At 40.1% G+C, this 17300-nt stretch overlaps 1 protein-coding gene across 6 annotated transcripts in view; it reads right to left on the reverse strand.

The window, feature by feature from the left end:
* Nucleotides 1-6770: 6770 nt before the first annotated feature.
* Nucleotides 6771-17300, reverse strand: part of GluRIB (Glutamate receptor IB) — a 127642-nt gene continuing 117112 nt past the window's right edge. For 5 of the 6 annotated variants that reach the window (XM_035862690.2, XM_035862693.2, XM_035862694.2 and 2 more), the window contains exons 8-19: nt 16132-16341; nt 15506-15613; nt 15313-15423; nt 15089-15209; nt 14924-15018; nt 14123-14346; nt 12688-12900; nt 10511-10709; nt 10160-10404; nt 8979-9225; nt 8820-8894; nt 6786-6912 (exon numbers count right to left, since the gene is read on the reverse strand). In XM_035862690.2, coding sequence (XP_035718583.2) covers nt 6838-6912; nt 8820-8894; nt 8979-9225; nt 10160-10404; nt 10511-10709; nt 12688-12900; nt 14123-14346; nt 14924-15018; nt 15089-15209; nt 15313-15423; nt 15506-15613; nt 16132-16341 — 1923 coding nt within the window. In that variant the 3' untranslated portion in view covers nt 6786-6837. Of the gene's footprint in view, nt 6913-7842; nt 7898-8819; nt 8895-8978; nt 9226-10159; nt 10405-10510; nt 10710-12687; nt 12901-14122; nt 14347-14923; nt 15019-15088; nt 15210-15312; nt 15424-15505; nt 15614-16131; nt 16342-17300 lie in introns of all 6 variants that reach the window. The other variant, XM_035862691.2, reaches the window with a different exon arrangement.

A 17300-nucleotide genomic window follows, 5' to 3' on the forward strand; every position in this document is an offset into this window, starting at 1 on the left:
CGGATAAAAACTAAAGTACGAGGCAAAGCAAGCCAAATAGAGAAAAAAAGTAAAGAAAGGGATAGAAGAGAATGAGCAAACTTATTTAACCTTTCTCCGTCTCGTAAATAAACGCGCATAAAAGACGTAAAGCGGATAAAGCTCGATTTTCTATTCTCCGCGTAATTTCTTTTTTCATCAAGGTTTATGCGTAAAGGTAATGTAAAAGAGAGAAAGGCTTAGGGAGGGGAGGGGAGGCAGAGAGAGAGAGAGAGAGAGAGAGAGAGAGTAACATATCTGTTCGTCCAGCGCGCAACGCAGTGCCGCGCAAAGTAAAAAAAACTGGGCCAAAGCAAGGAAGAGCAAAGCAAAGAGGCGCAGGATAGTCGAAGCAGGGCGAGGCAACGAACACGATTCGGTAATGGTGGTGGTGGTGGTGGTGGTGATGGTGGCGCGCGCGCCTCGAGCGGAGCTCGTAGCGAGCTATGACGTCATTAGGAGCGTCACACCGACACCCCTTCCACCCTCGATCAATGACGCGACCTTGCCACCCCTTCTTTCGCACCCTCCTCGCGCGGCCCGAGCCGTCCCAGTACTCAAAGGGGCGGCGGCTGTTTCTGCAACCTGGCAACCCTCTCTATATTTAGCTTTCATTTCAGCCCAGTCCTCCTCCGCCACCACCACCGCCACCGCTATTCTCTCTCTCTCTTTCTCTCTCTCTCTCGCTCTCTTGCGCGCGCCTTAGCGCGTAGCGGCCGGCCGATATAAACAACGCTCTGGCGCAGGCGTCGAATTTCTCGCAGCCGACCGGACCGACGCCCGATCAACCAGAGACGACAAAAGGACTCGAGGTATCCCTCTCTTCTTTGCCCTCTTCTTACTCTTCGCGGCTATCCTACTTGACTCTCGTTGATTCAACGCAGAAACTTACTAGACTCGATTGTACGAAGGAAAATTCGTACTAAAAGTTTCTTCTTCTTACTTTTATTTCTTTTTTCGTTATCGAGATCGTCTCGATAAGATCGACACGGGCGAGGCAGATTTGTTGACGCTAGTTATAGCGATGGTCGTTGCTTCTAGAGAAAAGTTTTGGAGGTGCGGCGCTCCCGACGCAAGAGGGAACGACCTATGCGCACAGCTTGCATCGTGCGAGCTTCGATTATGACGTCGTTTCCACCTCCGATGTATCCAATTGCATGGAAGCGTAATTGATCGTCTACCGATATCGATTACCTACACTTTCTTGATGTCATCGATTTCGTTCGTCGGTTAATTTAATCATCATTTTTTAATCACTTTGATTTCGCAAGTATGAACATTTTCCCGAAAGAAAAATAATATTTGACACAGGCTTTATTGTTCGGATATCTTTTAGACAGACATACGCGAGTACGAAAGTTAAATTACACGAGTAACGTGATAATATTTAATCGTTTGAACGTTAACAGCGCACTAAATTTCGCTGTTAACGCGATGTATTGCCTTGTAGTATCGTTAATATCGATGATTACGGATAGTAACAATTTTTCATCGTAGCAACACGAGTTTTTCACTTTGGGTGTTAATTTCTCTTCGCTTCGTCTCTCTTAAAAGGTTGAAGGAACCTTTTCTTAGTTTATTACACAATAAGGAGAGGGTGTCGTGTACCTTATTAACGACGGTAACTTTGGAAACGGTTATAATATGTTGACGCGTTATTTATATCATTAGCAGCATTAGTTGCGATTTAGAAGCGGTTGATTGGTGCGCGCGCGCGTCTCTTTATGATCTTTCACACGCAACAACCTTTTATGACGTTGTTCAACAAGACAGACAATCGGCGTTTCGTACGTATGTACGTACGTACGTGTCGTAGGCGATAAAAAGAGAACGCAATAGCTTTTACGCTTTTCGTGACCGATATCGCAAGTAATACACGTTATAAAATATCGTCGCATTCGCATAGATTCAGGGCACACGAATTTTCATGGAATATTAATATTTATTTCCGGACGTCGCGGACGTCAGCCCTCCGGTGACGTCATCGGTGCTCTTAAATAACTATAGTTATATCGTTAACATTTATCGAATATAATTAGCGAATATAATTAGATAATCGGCTACGACGTCGTTGTGATGTACTCTACGCGAAATCCCCTAAATTTCGTTACACAGAACGGTGTGTTTATTATCTAAGGGATGTATTTGCCGAGAAGGAGAAAAATTATGTAGCCGGTGCAAAATTAGGTAAATTGGGTCGAGCTGCGTTAAGTGTATTTGAAGTAGCCTCACTCGGCGATAGTAGATAATGAAGATAGAAGAAACTCGGGGAATACTTTGCTCGAGGCAAACTATGAATGTTTGCGGAGCAGAATAACTCGCGACTCGTGCGTCGACCGAATGATGTGCAAATATACTAGATTATCGCTAAACATGGCTCTAAGATGACCCTACAACTTTATTATTATTATTATTATTATTATTATTATTATTATTATTATTATTATTATTATTATCTTTTTTTCTTTCTTTTTTGTTTGCTTTGTTTGCTTTATATGGTCTTGCGTTCGAGTATAATGCGGCATAAAACCGGCTACAAAAGTGCGCTAGAATTTCTGACTGTCTCTTGCATAAATCATTAAAAGTGGTTCCGCACTGCAGTCCCACGACTTGAAGTAAGAACGTACCCTTTTCTCTTTTCCTTTGTTTCTTCTTTTTTTTCCCCTTTCTTTTTCTTACCCGTTTCATTTCGCGCAAAAGAGACTAATTTATTGTAAGAGTGTATGATTCTATGCTTGCGAATTGTCGATTATGAAGTTTAAACTAACGGAAAGGAAGAGATTGATTGAAAGAGGATAGGAGGAGAAAGATTTTTACGTTTAAATAAACGATCCTGTATTGTGACAAATTTAATTGATATACAACGGTTTACAAGGAATTTTTCATCGCATCACGCCACGGATTGGTACGGGAGATGACGGAGGATATTCGAATCGAAGAACAAGCGTGAATAAAACGCAATGACAAGTGGAATGGACAAACTGGAAGACGCTAGTTTTGTTCTCTTGCTTTCTGTCTTCTCTTTGATTCGACACATCCATTCTCCCTTACAACGATACTAACTTTTTCTTTCTTTAAGTACGTATTTCCGTTCCGAAGGTATGTCCTGTTAAATTTGTTTCTTCTTTTTTTTTTTCTCCACAATGCATCTTCTTTACGTGTCTTTCTTCGCGATCGCGTCACTTTGGATATTTCTTAAAAGTGATGTTAAAAGCGGGATAGTCTCGGCAAAACTGTCGAAGGATTGAGGGTATTTTTTTGTTTTTCTTTTTTTTTCTTTTTTTGGTTTTTTATCCTTTTTTTGTTCTTCTTTTTTTGTTTTTGTTTTTTTTTGTTTTTTTTTTTTTTGTTTTTTTGTTTTTTTTTTTAAATATCGAAGCTACATGAAGATACAACGGTGAGGAATATGTAAAATAATGTTTTATTCCATCCGCATGTTAACTCATACCGGATGTGAGTGCGCAAAAGAATTGCGCTTTGTGTCAGTCCCCGCTTTGCTACTGGACCGATCAGTTATATAATTTCTTTCATTATTTTCGATTATCCCACAATGTTTACACTTATCTTTAGACGTAGGGTAAGGTTGAAAATCTGCACGATTAAGCGGAGACTCTTACTCGCCGACGATATTTATTTAAGTGAACAAAGATAGTTGATGCGTGAAGGAGGAACGTCATGGAAAGAAATGATGTTGGCTCTTAGAAAATTACATAAATTACTTTTCGCAACGGCGCGTTGGGACGGTACGCGGGGATTTTCTTGTTTTGTATTTCTCTGTGTTTTTGTCGCATTTCATTCTTGCGTTTATTCACCAAGGTAAATAGAGGATAGAAAAAGTTTACGATGAACATCAACACGGAAATCGTTCGCAATGACGACGAAAACAACGCGACGATTACAACGCTTTGTCATTCTGAATCGAGCATCGAACGTAGTAGCTTCCTACGTAAGCGAGACGCTTCGAGAAGCAGAAAATTCTTCTATTTATAATAGAGCAGCATTTATATTCGTTTATTCGTGGATTACTTTGTTGCAATTCTCATTTTTACACTTATCCCGATAAATAACTTCGTTTGTTTTTTCTTTCTTTTTCTTTTTTTTCTTTAGCAATCTTCGAAGATCCGCTCGCTTACGTAATCGGACGTATTCTCGCTCTCGTTGCACGTAAACAAGTACGCTCGTATACGCGCACACACGGAGATAATTTGGCATTGCGTCAAGGTAATCGTGACAATGTTTTTATCGCCTTTTCCGGACGAGTCTCTCCGTATCTTCATTTTTTTTCGTTTTTCTTTTTTTTTTTTTTTTTCTTTTTTTTTATTCTTTCGCTTATTTAAACACATCACGCACGACGTTTATCATTAGTTTTAACGATCTATCTTTAAACCGATACGTATGTTATCTATCGTTTATTAATCGTTGATAGATAACAATGAATCGTAATAAGAAAATCTGACGATATGATAGTTAGATCGCAACGCATGAAACTGGATCAAATCGATTATCTTCGATTTTTCACTCTTCGAATGTTGTTAAGATGGAAAAAAAAAAGAAAGATCTCGCGAACGTCCCACAGAAAATGATATCTTGCTCGTTTTTTCTTTGGTATAAACGACGATATTTACATTGGAAAAACGTAATGGTATTTTGTCAGATCGTACATATTTTTGGCGAACAATATTCGATATTCAGTTACACACGTCGCGGCTCATGCCGAATTTATCGTTCGATCTCTTTCGTCGTCCGGTCCCCTTGCTTCGACGGATATTTCGTGAAAAGACGGAGAAAGATAAATAAAGAAAACGTACAGCGTCGTATCGCGAACGGAATCAAAAAGGTCTGCGAAAGTTTGCGTTCTCGACGATGTATCAAGTAGGTACGTACTCTACGTGCGACAGCTCGAATGACTATAAATCAATGGACAGTATAGCGAACGCGTGGTTCCGCACGACGTAAGATATCGTCTTTTTGGCACTAAACCCTTGGCCTTGATGATTAATTTTGGAATCGGGGATCTCGATGAACCGGACCGACGTAAAATCGCTTCTTCCCTTTAATTCGTGAGAAACGAGTAATCCAGAAATTCCAAGAAAGAAGAAATTTTCTCTTATTTTACGAGCTACGTCGAATTTTCGGATTGCCACGAGATCGCATAGAAGATCGATATAGGTACTCGTATAACGCCTTTACACGATCAATCTAAACTCACTCACCCGATTCAGAAAACTAACGCACGACGCTTCTTTCACGCTCATTCTATTCTGTTTATCTCTCTCTCTCTCTCTCTCTCTCTCTCTCTCTCTCTCTCTCACTCACACAATTCGCACGATCATATACATATTACCTTTAATAAACGTCTATAGGTATATATTTTTATGTAATGTATAGACTATTACATTCGCAACACACACGCTCGACGTGATTATACACTTTGTTAGTGAAAAAATTCTCATGGATCCAACGGGGGTACGCGATTCTTTTTAAGCTCGCACTGCACAAAATAGTTTGCACTGGTATACCATACTGAAGTAGTTGATTCATTTGCAATAAGAATAACTAGCAATAATAATAATAATAATAACAATAATAATAATAATAATAATAATAATAATAATAATAATAATAGTAATAATAATAATAATAGTAATAGTATATTCGTGTCACGATCGGAGACGGTTCGTCCTCTGTCGTATTTATTATTTTGGCACGTGACAGCTTCTCTCGATCCTCTTCCTTTTTTTCTTTCTTTAAATTTCTCCCCTTCTCTTTGATCTCGCTGATATTGCGATCAGCGTATATTCGACGTAAGGATCTAAGCGTACGTCGAGTAATGTTATAGAGTTAATACCATTAACTCTATAACATTATTTTTCCCATTGATATCTTACTTTGTTCTTCTCTTGTTAATGGCAGTTAATATGACGAATATCATTTTATTATATGGTTGCACATGCACCCACCCCAGGACCATCGTACTACTATAGAATTTTCGATTTTTTCGATTTCTTTTGATTTCTCTATTTGATTCTCATACAATTATTTACAATTTACAAACGCGTTCTCGTCCGAAGACACGGAGAATAATATTGCATTTCCGAATGTTGATTCCGTTTTCGTCTCTCCGATGACACGCTTAATGATGAACACATCGCAAGAACACACGCCGTGTATTTCGTCCATAAATTTTGGCAGTGTAATTTTATGTAAAAAGAAAGAATCGCCATAAAGCAACGTTCTTTACTATAACTCTAACGGGTTCGTAAACGTAACGAACTTATCAATTATTAATTTGATCGAATGTAACGTCAGGAAAAAATCAAAAATTGTATTTAACAATTAGATTTGAAGATTTCTCGTTGATCGGTATCGGTGTGATTTCGATTTATAATTGTAAACGAATGTTGCTCTATGGGGTAGAAGGAATATTCGTTGCGAAAGAGAAAACGGAGAGATGAAGAAAACGTTGAATCTTCCTTCGGAAATTCGGCATATTTTTTAGCGTTAGGTGCTCATCTTTATTTCTCTTTTGATTTATTCAGGTGACGTACTCGGGTTTACCGTCGCGCATGGTCCAGTGTCGCGGCGAGACCGGCGTCCAAGGAACCGCAACGTCTAGCGTCGCGACGCTCGACGTTCTTCGCGGAAATCTCGAGAAAACCTTCTTCGGGCTCTTCGGTGGTGAGTCTGCGAAGGTGACGCTTCTTCTCGGTGGTCTTCTAGGCGGCGGCGGCGGCGGCGGCGGTGGAGCCATTAATGGCGGCGGCGGTGGAGTCGGCAACGAAATTGCTGGTGATTCACCTGCCGAACTGTCCGAGTAACTTACACCTGAGTATGCGTATTGCTGTGCACCTGGTCGCCCTCGGTAGTCCCAATCGCGTTTGCTGGGGCGTAGTACTGAAAATTCATTCGTTAACACAATTCATTTCGTCTTCAATCAACAACAAATTTTTTCTCGTTCGTGGAAAGTTATTTCTTCGTAATCATTCTTTCCAAGGGAATGTTTTCAGAAACGGAGCCATTATTCATACGAGCGAAACAACTTTTACTACTAGAAAATGTATATTTCAAATTTCTTATACATTTTGAAGGTTTCTTTGAGAAAATTCGATTTACTTCACACGAACGTTTCTGGCTTCTCGACTTCGAAAAATCTCGAACGAATATTCGACAGAGATCTTTCCTTTTATGATAAAATCTTAGATGAAAAACAGTTTCGTGTTTGTATACATATATACTCTCTTTTTCTTTTTCTACGAAGCTTACGATCATTAAAAGCTACATGCAATGCGTCATAAAATGTTCCACTCGTGACGCGCTAAGAGCTTGCTCGAAGCCATGCGAATTATGCGCAAATAAGCTAAACTTTTCGATCTTTGCTTGGGAAAAGATTTTCAGGATATAAAGCGTGTAAAACTTCAAACGATATATCGTCGTCTTTTATCGAGGCATATATATATATATGTATATATATATATGTATATATATATAGGCGAAGGACAAGGAAAGGTGGACCGTCCGACACCGTGGAAAAATTCGCCTCTATTTATTCTCATTTTGTAAAGTAATCGATATATCACGTACCAAAGTACATAGCACATCGAGTAAGTAAACGATAGGACGTAGAGATCGAATGATGTGAACACGGAAAGCTCTAAAGAAAACTGATATGAATAGATAGATAGAGAAAGAGAAAAACAGAGACAGACAGAAAGAGAGAGACAGAGAGAGAGAGAGAGAGAGAGAGAGAGAGAGAAACAGAAAGAGAAAGAAAGAGAGAGAAAGAGAGAGACAGTGGGATTAAAATGAACGGGCGAGAGTACTCACATATGGTCCCGGGAAAGGCGCATGCATCCTCCGTCTAACTCTGGAGTCCGTACCACTAGAGACAAAAACAAAAGTAGAACGAAATGCGCAAACGAGCAATTATACGCCTCCTGCAATCGTCGAATAAGAGAGACAGAAAAAAAGAGCGCAATACATCCAGCCAGCCGCACATTGCACGCACCGAAATCTATTTATGCGTAATGTATACACGTATGCTAATGATATATAAGTATATATATAGTCATATATACAATATGCAAAAGTTAATGGGGTTTTCTCGTTCCATCATCATCGACTTCGATGTTGTACATTTTCGTCGAATTGACCATCGAGATGTCAATCGCGACATCATTCAGAAATATATATATATATATATAACGGATATATACTCGTTGGTCCGACCAAACGAGTGTGTGTTAACGTTTATACGCTGCTAACTGCATGCCAAGCGTACTCTATGTGTATCTAACTTGTATATACACGAACACACACGCACGCACGCACGCACACACACATATATGTATATATGTTTTTACATATACCGTTGGAGGCACCCGATCTTGTTTTATCATTTTCCTTATGAGACGATGTAGCGATCTTAATAAATTAATAGAAATTGTTTCTTTTTGATCGTTATCGAATAGGAAATATTTCCAATAGTAACGTCGACTGCCTCGTTTAGTATATATACATATATGCATATATACACGTGTAAGAAATACGGCACTTCTCTCAAGGTTTCATCCTTCGTTATGAGACGTTGAAGTGTTATCAATCGAAAGAGGGAAGAAACGTTTCAGTGAGCGTATTTTCATCGGAGCACTCATCGTATTTGATTAATAAAGGGAGAACGTATTTCTTTCATGAAATTTTTCAATCAAGCATTTTTTTCTTCTCTCTTCGACCATTTTTACCGATCGTGTGTGTATCGTTTTGGCATTGTATGCGTGTTCAAACGAGCTATGATGCTGACTCACCCGGCCATTGTCGAAATCTCGACCACCACCGATCGTCAGTCTGGCTTTCGCCTTCATTGCGTCCGACAATGGTATCTGAAAGAAGATGGAACGAGTTTAATTTACTCGCGAGTTAATAATAAAGAACGATGATCAATTTGGATAAAATGATACGAGTACCTTCGCTCTGGTAGCTTCGGTGTGCGACTTGTAACAGAATTCAAGGAGAGCGACAGCCAATGCCAGGAGAAGTCCACCTATGAGAATGTAAAAAATTCCAGCGACGTTACTGAGAGATAATTCGTTTCTCGAAGCATCCTGCTTGTCGCCGTGCCTGCATTCCGTTCTATCGTACCACCATCGATTCATCAACTTTGTTAATTCTCCGCTTTCCTTCAATGACAGCACGGCTAAGTTGATGGAATCTCTGTGAAATTGGAAAGAAAAAAGAAAAGAATTTATTGATCGTTCGAACGAATTTCAAATGATCACGTTTACGTGATTTCATAGTAGAGAGAGAGAGAGAGAGAGAGAGAGAGAGAGAGAGAGAGAGAGAGAGAGAGAGAAAGAGTTAACCTCGATTGGCATCGATCTAACGATCGTTCTGGTTAAAGAATAAAGACCTTATGTATATAGGAAAAGCTCGTTCATGATGACTTTAAGATAAATCTGATGAACGGATAGATAGGAGCGTAATAGCGAAAGAGGAGAGGATGATTTGCAAATAACGTATGGTTCCAAGAAGATTAGATTCAACCAAGTTCGCGGACCAAAGTCAAACGAGAACGATCCGATTGATTCGAGAAAAATCGGAAGAGAGAGGGAGAAGAGCTTTTGAATCGGGATAAATTGACGTTACATTATTAAAAATAGGAAGAAATAGAGAGGAACGAACAAAGAAAAAAAGATATAATTCATTTTCCTTATAAACAGAATGAAAGAACGGTAAATATATTTGACCGATTATAGAACGATTCCTTTCAACGTTCGCTCGGAGTTTTCTTCAAGGAAGAACGATAGAAATGACGGTGAACGAAATACGATAAAAAGAGAAGCAAAGTATGCTTCCAAGTTGAAAACGTTCTCTAAAGGTAATGATATGGAAAGAAGTGTATGCACATTTTTCTATGCTAATTGAACGTAATGACCCGCGCCACCCTTCCCTTCTCTCCGAAGGATACCAAAAAAATACCATGGCCAACAGGAAATATACTTGCTTTCCTCTTAACGCCTCGTTAATTGTTTCTTCAATTCTCATCAACGAATTTAAAATTGAGAGGAACGAATCACGTTTGTGTTATCGAAATATGTGATTTGAAATATCTGATAGAAAAAAAATTGATGGAAAAAGAAAAGCTTACCTCAAAGGAGAACCGAGCGGAGTCGCAACACCAAAACCCTTGGCATCGAGATTTCGTCCAACTTTCATTGTGTCGCAGGGCAATCTCTCGTTGATGTATTCGTTCTTCGGACTCTCTATCAGTAGAGCGTACTTTCCCTTACTCGTTCTTACTCTCCTTATTCCTTCGTCGTAAGTTTTAACGAAGACTTGTTTGCGCGAATTCATAAATTCCCACATCTTACTGTATAGACTGATTTGAGATTTCTACGGGTATACATGGGTTAGAAGAAGCAATTATTATTTATCAAATATATATTTGAAACGTCATGGGGAGGCATCGTTCGTCTTTGTAGATCGTACGATTACTTACTCGAAAAAAGTCCCGCGTAGAGCCGTGAGACAACGTTCCATATTGTACTTCCGTTTGCGAAGCGAGGTCTTCCGGCGAATTTATTGGAGCTACCATCCTTTCGACCGTTAGAAAGGCAGCGAGGTTCGCGGTGTAGGACGATATCAGGATCAGAGTGAAGAACCACCAAACGCTGCCGACTATTCGGCCGGATATCGACCTGCGTCGATAAAGATGCGATAAAGATTAAGATTGATCAAAATCAAAATTATAGACTCGATCGATATCTCAGGCAAATTTTATTACTTTATTCGTTCGTCCGTCCGTCCGTCCGTCCGTTCGTTCGTTCGTTCGTTCGTTCGTTCGTTCATTTTCCTCTTGTCTTGGTCTTTCTTATAAAATAATATCAAAATTCATGGGACTCGATAAATCGTAGCACAAAGAATTCGTTCGAATGCGTAGAATTTTCTTCAAGTTTCGAGCCAAAAGTGGAAGACCCGTAATCCGATTATGCGAAAGAATATTCAGTCATATTTAATAACGGATGATTCTCCTTATAAGAGGAAGGGTGATCGTCGAGAAGAAAAAAGAGAGGAAGCGAGAGAAAGAGAGAAGAGGGTGTACGACGGATGCATAAGTTTCCGGAAAATTTACAATTCATATCATAACCACGGGAATATTTAAACCATTAATCAAGGAGCCTGCCGCGTTAGATTCGTGGCGGTCGCGATGGTGGCCACTCGACTACGACGGAATGTAAATTAATTGAGACCTAGTTTCGAAATGAGCACGCGTTCGCTCTCTCTCTCTCTCTCTCTCTCTCTCTCTCTCTCTCTCTCCCTTTTTCTCTCCTTTCTCTTCGCATGGATGACGAGCTAGAAGTGCCAGGTATGCGCACGCACTGTAAGCTCGAGTAAAAGCACGTTTTGCGAGGTTTCAACGAAGAAAAAAGAGCAGCTTCGAACTTTCGACCTATATAACTCTTTCCTAGTCGAACTTTTTCGAACGCTAACGAACGTTCCTTCACTCTCCTCTCTCCATTTATTTTTTCGATCGATAAAACGAACGATCACGACATCGCACTTACAATTTTTAACCTTTTCCCTAATTCGTAATTTAATCGAAATCTCCAGACATCTCGGCGCTCTAAACCTTTGAGGTTGCGATCGAGAAAGAAAATGAAATAAGAGAAACGAAGGAAGAAGGTAGTAAACGCTTGGAAGAGAATCGAAACGTACGACCTCGGTAGCGCGTGTCGCGAGCAACATTTTCTCATTCGAGCACGAACAACACGCTCATTTAAATGAACGCTCGACCCTCGCGAACGATCGCCAGCTTCGTTGTAGTACCGATTGCAAAGTTCTCCGTTGAATTATAATACGCAAGGCCAACGATAAAAAGGGGAAGAAAAAGAAACAGCGAGATTTCGATCGAATCGGGGAGAATATCTTTCGTCATTGCGTTAAATAAATAATAGCTCTTTTTCCTTACACCTGTTTTATTCCTTTCGGTTTATTGCGACGAGAATTTTCTATATATGATATAGACAATGTTTTATTCACATACAACTGTTTTTCATCATTATTCCTTTTTTCCGAAAGTCATCGCTTTTCATAATCCGTAACCAGGTAGATTCTTCGCTAATTATTCAGAAATAACGTCTTCGTGGCGATAAAGAAAATCTTTATGTGTGTTCGTGCGAAAGAGAGAAAAAGAGTACGGAACGTTTATATAGAAGATTTTAAATGCCGAAAGGGAGAGCTTTGAATTTTACTCGATTCATCCTATCAACCGAGTATACGCTCGAGTTGACTCGCTCAAAGAGAGCTATTCTCTCCTCTTGCTTTTATGTACACATTTATATGTATATCTATACATATATTCCTCTCGCTCGGCGAAAGATGAAAATGGCGAGCGAAAGACAGAAAGTCTATAATTAACTCCGCGAAGACTGTAAAGACTATTTGAAATGAGAATGGAATATCAAAAGTAAAATAGCGTTAAACTAGACGATATTAATTAATCTTTTGCTCTGATACCGAGGGGGAATTTGCGTCTACTGAAAATATGCAATTTTCCAATCGAAAGAGTTAGGATACTTAATGGCGTTTGAACGAGACATCAAACTGTTTTGCAAGATTACGTCTCTGGTGGATTTAGAAGGGAAAAAGGTTAAGTTAAGGTTAAAAAGAGCTTACCTCGGTGATATGTCGCAGCCTTGCTGCATGAACGCAGCCAAAGCGAACCACAGACTATTGATGATACTGAAATCGTTAGCCATACTGGACGTTGGTATATGTGGCGAACCTTGAGGCGTGTGAGGATGCTGAAGACTCGGATCATTTCTGCCAGCCATCGTTGGGTCACCACCTCCACTGATCGTCAGGACTCTCCACTCGTACGGTGAAAACCTGTGCGGTCGATTGTACGCAATCAGTACGTAGGAGAGATAGATACATTCTCCCTATATGTAGGTATACTTGAGAATACGATTGAAATAAAGAAAATTAAAGAAAGAGGCAAGGAAAAGGAATTGTCTCAAAAAGAGTGCGTCGACTCGTTCAATATCGATCGACCTTAACGTCATATTAACAACAAAATTGCCTATAATATGCTATCAAGATCTTCGACTTCATTTATCGTCGGGAACCTACTTTCATTAGGGAAAGAATCACGCGAGAGATAAGGAACGCAAATACCTCGCGTTCGGCCTGAAATAAAAGCAGCGCGAATTTATCGCCGGACGGTGGCATAATATGACCACTGGAATTGCGATAAATGCACGCGTAATTGCAGTGGCTCTACACGTAACTGCGGTACTTTGGCGCGCTCCTACGAAGTACCACGTTCTCGTGGCAAGGAAATAAAAATACTGTCGTTTAATTACGTTCCGTATGAAAGAGAAAGGGCGAGCAGGAAGAAAATACAAAAGCGGAGAGGGAAAGAGAGAGAGAGAGAGAGAGAGAGAGAGAGAGAGAGAGAGAGAGAGAGAGAGGAAAATAAAATAGATACGGAGATAAAATAAGGAAAATGCGATGAACAACTATTCAAACAATGGAATTAACCGGGATAATTGTGTAGTTTCTGTCGCCCGCAGTCATCCACCATTACTGAATACTCTATCTCTTTTTTTCTACGTTGAAGTAAACTATGCTATATATGAAAAATCTATGTGCGTAATATTTAAAGTGAAGTCGACAAATAGAATGCGTTGCTATAGAATACGAAACATCTTGAGTCGATCGCGAGCTAATCAAAGTGACTAGATAAAATGCCGCTAGACTGTGCGAATAGAGGTAAAATCGTTGATACGTCAACGAGATTGGTAGGAGGTGCAAAAAAAAAAGAAAGTAAAAAAGAAAAAGAAAAAAGAGAAAAATAGAAAAAAGTCCTTGGGCATATATATACTGTGTATCTATTTTTGCCGTGGGGTTTATGGCCGTGATACGGTCGAACTCTCCTTAACAAGTCCGACTACGTGCGGACTTTATCTACCGGGGAGTAAAAGCTACTTATATACCCTACGAGGACGCTCGGATTTTGTATTCGAGATACATACAGGCGTACGTGTAACGGGGTAAGAGAAAGGGAAGAGAGGGAAGAACGGAGGCTTCCAGTATTATCGTCTCTCACCTCGAGACTATGAATAGGACGATGGACACTCCGATGTAAGAGAAGATGACGCACACCCAGATCTCCTTGCTCAGCGGATTGAGAAAACTAAAGACCCCTGGCTTCTGCTTGATGGGCTTCTTTATCATGATGCTGATACCGAGAGACATGAAGGGTTTGCTGAAATCAATCACGCGCTCGCGCTCCGATGTGATCGTCATAGGAGCGATGGCGATATCCGCCTCCTGAAATATACATAAGCCGTTACGACGATTAGAAGAATTTGCGATAGACGACCTTCAACGCGTCAAACGTAGAAACTCCGTTAAAATCTCCGTTAGAACGAAAACGATTTCAAAAACGAGTTCCTATCCTTTATTCTTTTAGACAGCAAAATGCAAGAAATAAAAGGGAAAAGCTTTCTTTGCTTTCGACGAACGCGAAATACCAACGTTGGATCACCAAGAGACTCCAACGTTTTCACTTCAGCATTTTCATTTATAGTAACATCCAATAGATGTAGCTCGATACTCTCTGTCTCGAGAAAAGGGAGAGAGAAGGGGAGAGAGAGAGAGAGAGAGAGAGAGAGAGAGAGAGAGAGAGAGCTTGCAAGCTCGAGTCATCTACTGGATGTCGCGGGAACGTTCAACTTAGGGGTAAAACAGCCCCTTTGCCGTTCCAAAAGTTGCAAAGGATCAATAGCCAACTCGTTCGGGGAGTCGAATTAGAACGAGTCAATCGACAGATTCTTCTCCAAAAGTTTTCCAGGATATGAGCTTCCATTGAATCCGCATTACGTAACGCGGATATTTTGATACTCGCCTTTCTAATGAGTTCACCGACCATTCCATCCCAACCACCGGGAACGTCTGGATTTTCAGTCCCATATTTTCCATCCTTTACGATCCGCAATTCGTCTGAAAATTTATACAAATTTAGAATTCCAAAAGAACTAGTTGGAATTTTATAAGGTAACGCGATACGTACAGGTTATGCCAAGTTTTTTAGCTATGAGCTCGGCGAGATCTTTACAATAACCCTCGTAACTGTCATTTCCAATGAGTACTTCGCCGTTCTCGGACTTTTTCTTCATGATGTAAGGCTCCTCCTGTTGAATCAGCGAAAATTTATCAGTGCCAAATTTATCTGACAATGACAATGACGAACGATCGATGACAATTATTTATATTCCTAAAGCAACTCTAATTTACCACGATCGTCGTAACGATGTAAGTTCTATTCTTCTCTATCTCGTGCGGCCGCAATCTTACGTATTTGGCAGCTATAGTTTGAAATCCAGCCTCGTCGGTCCATTCGGCTACCTAAGAAAAAAAAAAAATGACATCGAATAAATTAACTAGTTGCTTCTCTAGACGGGAATGAATTTCTGATAAAATTTCTTACCTTGACCATGGCACTATTGACCGTCATCTCGACCACGTGAAGCGTATAATTTTGTCTTCGTCCGTCGTCATTGAAACGTATCTTCCCCGTTAAACCTTCGATTTCAACCTGAAAGCAAGGAATATCGATAGTTAACGATCCTCTAATCCTTACCTATAACCGATATGAAATCGTTAGCTCGATCTCTCTATATCGTTAAACCTTTTCGTGGAGAGAACGTTCCGCCGTGGTCCGATTTCACGAGTGGTAACGATTTGCCTGATATCGACAGCTTTTATGCTCGACGTTATCACGAAGAATGCACGAGGGAAGCGACTTTGGACGTAAGGGTATCCGTATACCGACTATTTCACAGGCTCGAAGGAATTCCGTTAGTAGTCGAAAGCATCGGCAATTACTGTCAGTGCCAGGAATACGTCGGCAGAGAGGTCCACGGTATTTTCGGTTGTCCGATATTTGCGGGAGGTCGAGAACGTACGTACAGCTTTCCTTTCGAAAATTCGACACGTCGACACTCTCGATCTTGCGGACCACGTTGGTCGATTTCAGATTTAGATATTAATCGTGTATTTTATATTCAAAAAAAGAAAAAGAAAAAAGTATAACATCAACCTTTCTACACGTACCTTTCTGAGAAATCTTGATATTTTGTCGCCGTGTTCCCATGGTGTGACCACATCACGGCTGTAATTGCACTCGAGAGATCTCGTAGCGTTCGTTGGTTGACTGCTGTTTCCGGTTCGTCTAACGTTGTTCCGATCAGGCTTCTTTCTGAGAAACTTGTTGAACGCTTCGACGAGAACGAACACCGCGTCGTACGTCAAGGCCGCTTGCGCCTGACAACGGGAAATAATGACTGGCAATTAAACAATTGATACGGAAAGCGGAACTTTAAGTCAAAGGAGAAGAAAATCATATTCGCGAATAATCTTTTTCTCGTCGTCGTCGTTGTCGTCGTCGTCATCGTTTGTTGGTTTCCTTTCCTGAGATAAGAACGTTCGGTATTCTTTGATATCCGTATAGAAATTCGATTTACGATCGAATCTAATACTCGAACGCAGGAAGTGATTCTCGCGTAGAAAGAACGGAAAAGAAGGAATACCGAGCCAAAGTTGAGAAAGTACGATTGCTATTCTCGTCGACCATAAAGATCGTGCACGATAATCGTTGCATTAGATCGCGAACGTTATCTCTTTTTCCCCAAGTTAGAGCTTTCACCCTTTTCTATGTTGCGAACGTCTTAGTAAACAACCATATTCGTTATAGTATTTCCAAATCGTACTCTATCGTAGAAGACAAAGGCAAGCACGACCATTCCTCTTGCTTTTGCCGAGAAAAGCGTTCACGACAATGCGCGTATTTTTCTTCGACGATGTTACGAAAGGAATGCTGCCAAATCGATATTACCCTCGATCGCGTCGGATATCCTTGCTGTTAACATACCATTGCGGATAGTCCACGAGAGCTTCCAGCGAATGGATACGTTTTATTACGAAAACGATATTTGTGCCAATAGATATAAATTTGTGCATTTTCCTACCTTCGAACGATTAGACTGTTGCGTTCGACAACTTTTTCAAACTCGACAACGCTAAAGTACGTTCTACAAATTTCATATCTAAAGTTAAGAATTTCTACAAGCAGAATGAAAGATATTTCGTGCTAGTTATGTTATTAAAAAAAAAAGAAAAAAAAAAAAAAAAAAAAAAAAAAAAAAGAAGAAAAAAAAACGTCATTTACATCTCTCTAAAGTATTTCTTTTTTCCTTTTGACCTCGGTTAATATTATAACGTGT

The sequence above is a fragment of the Vespa mandarinia genome, chromosome 14 (genome assembly GCF_050613455.1).
Source record: "Vespa mandarinia isolate Hongniang chromosome 14, ASM5061345v1, whole genome shotgun sequence".
In the NCBI taxonomy this organism is placed as follows: Eukaryota; Metazoa; Arthropoda; class Insecta; order Hymenoptera; family Vespidae; genus Vespa; species Vespa mandarinia.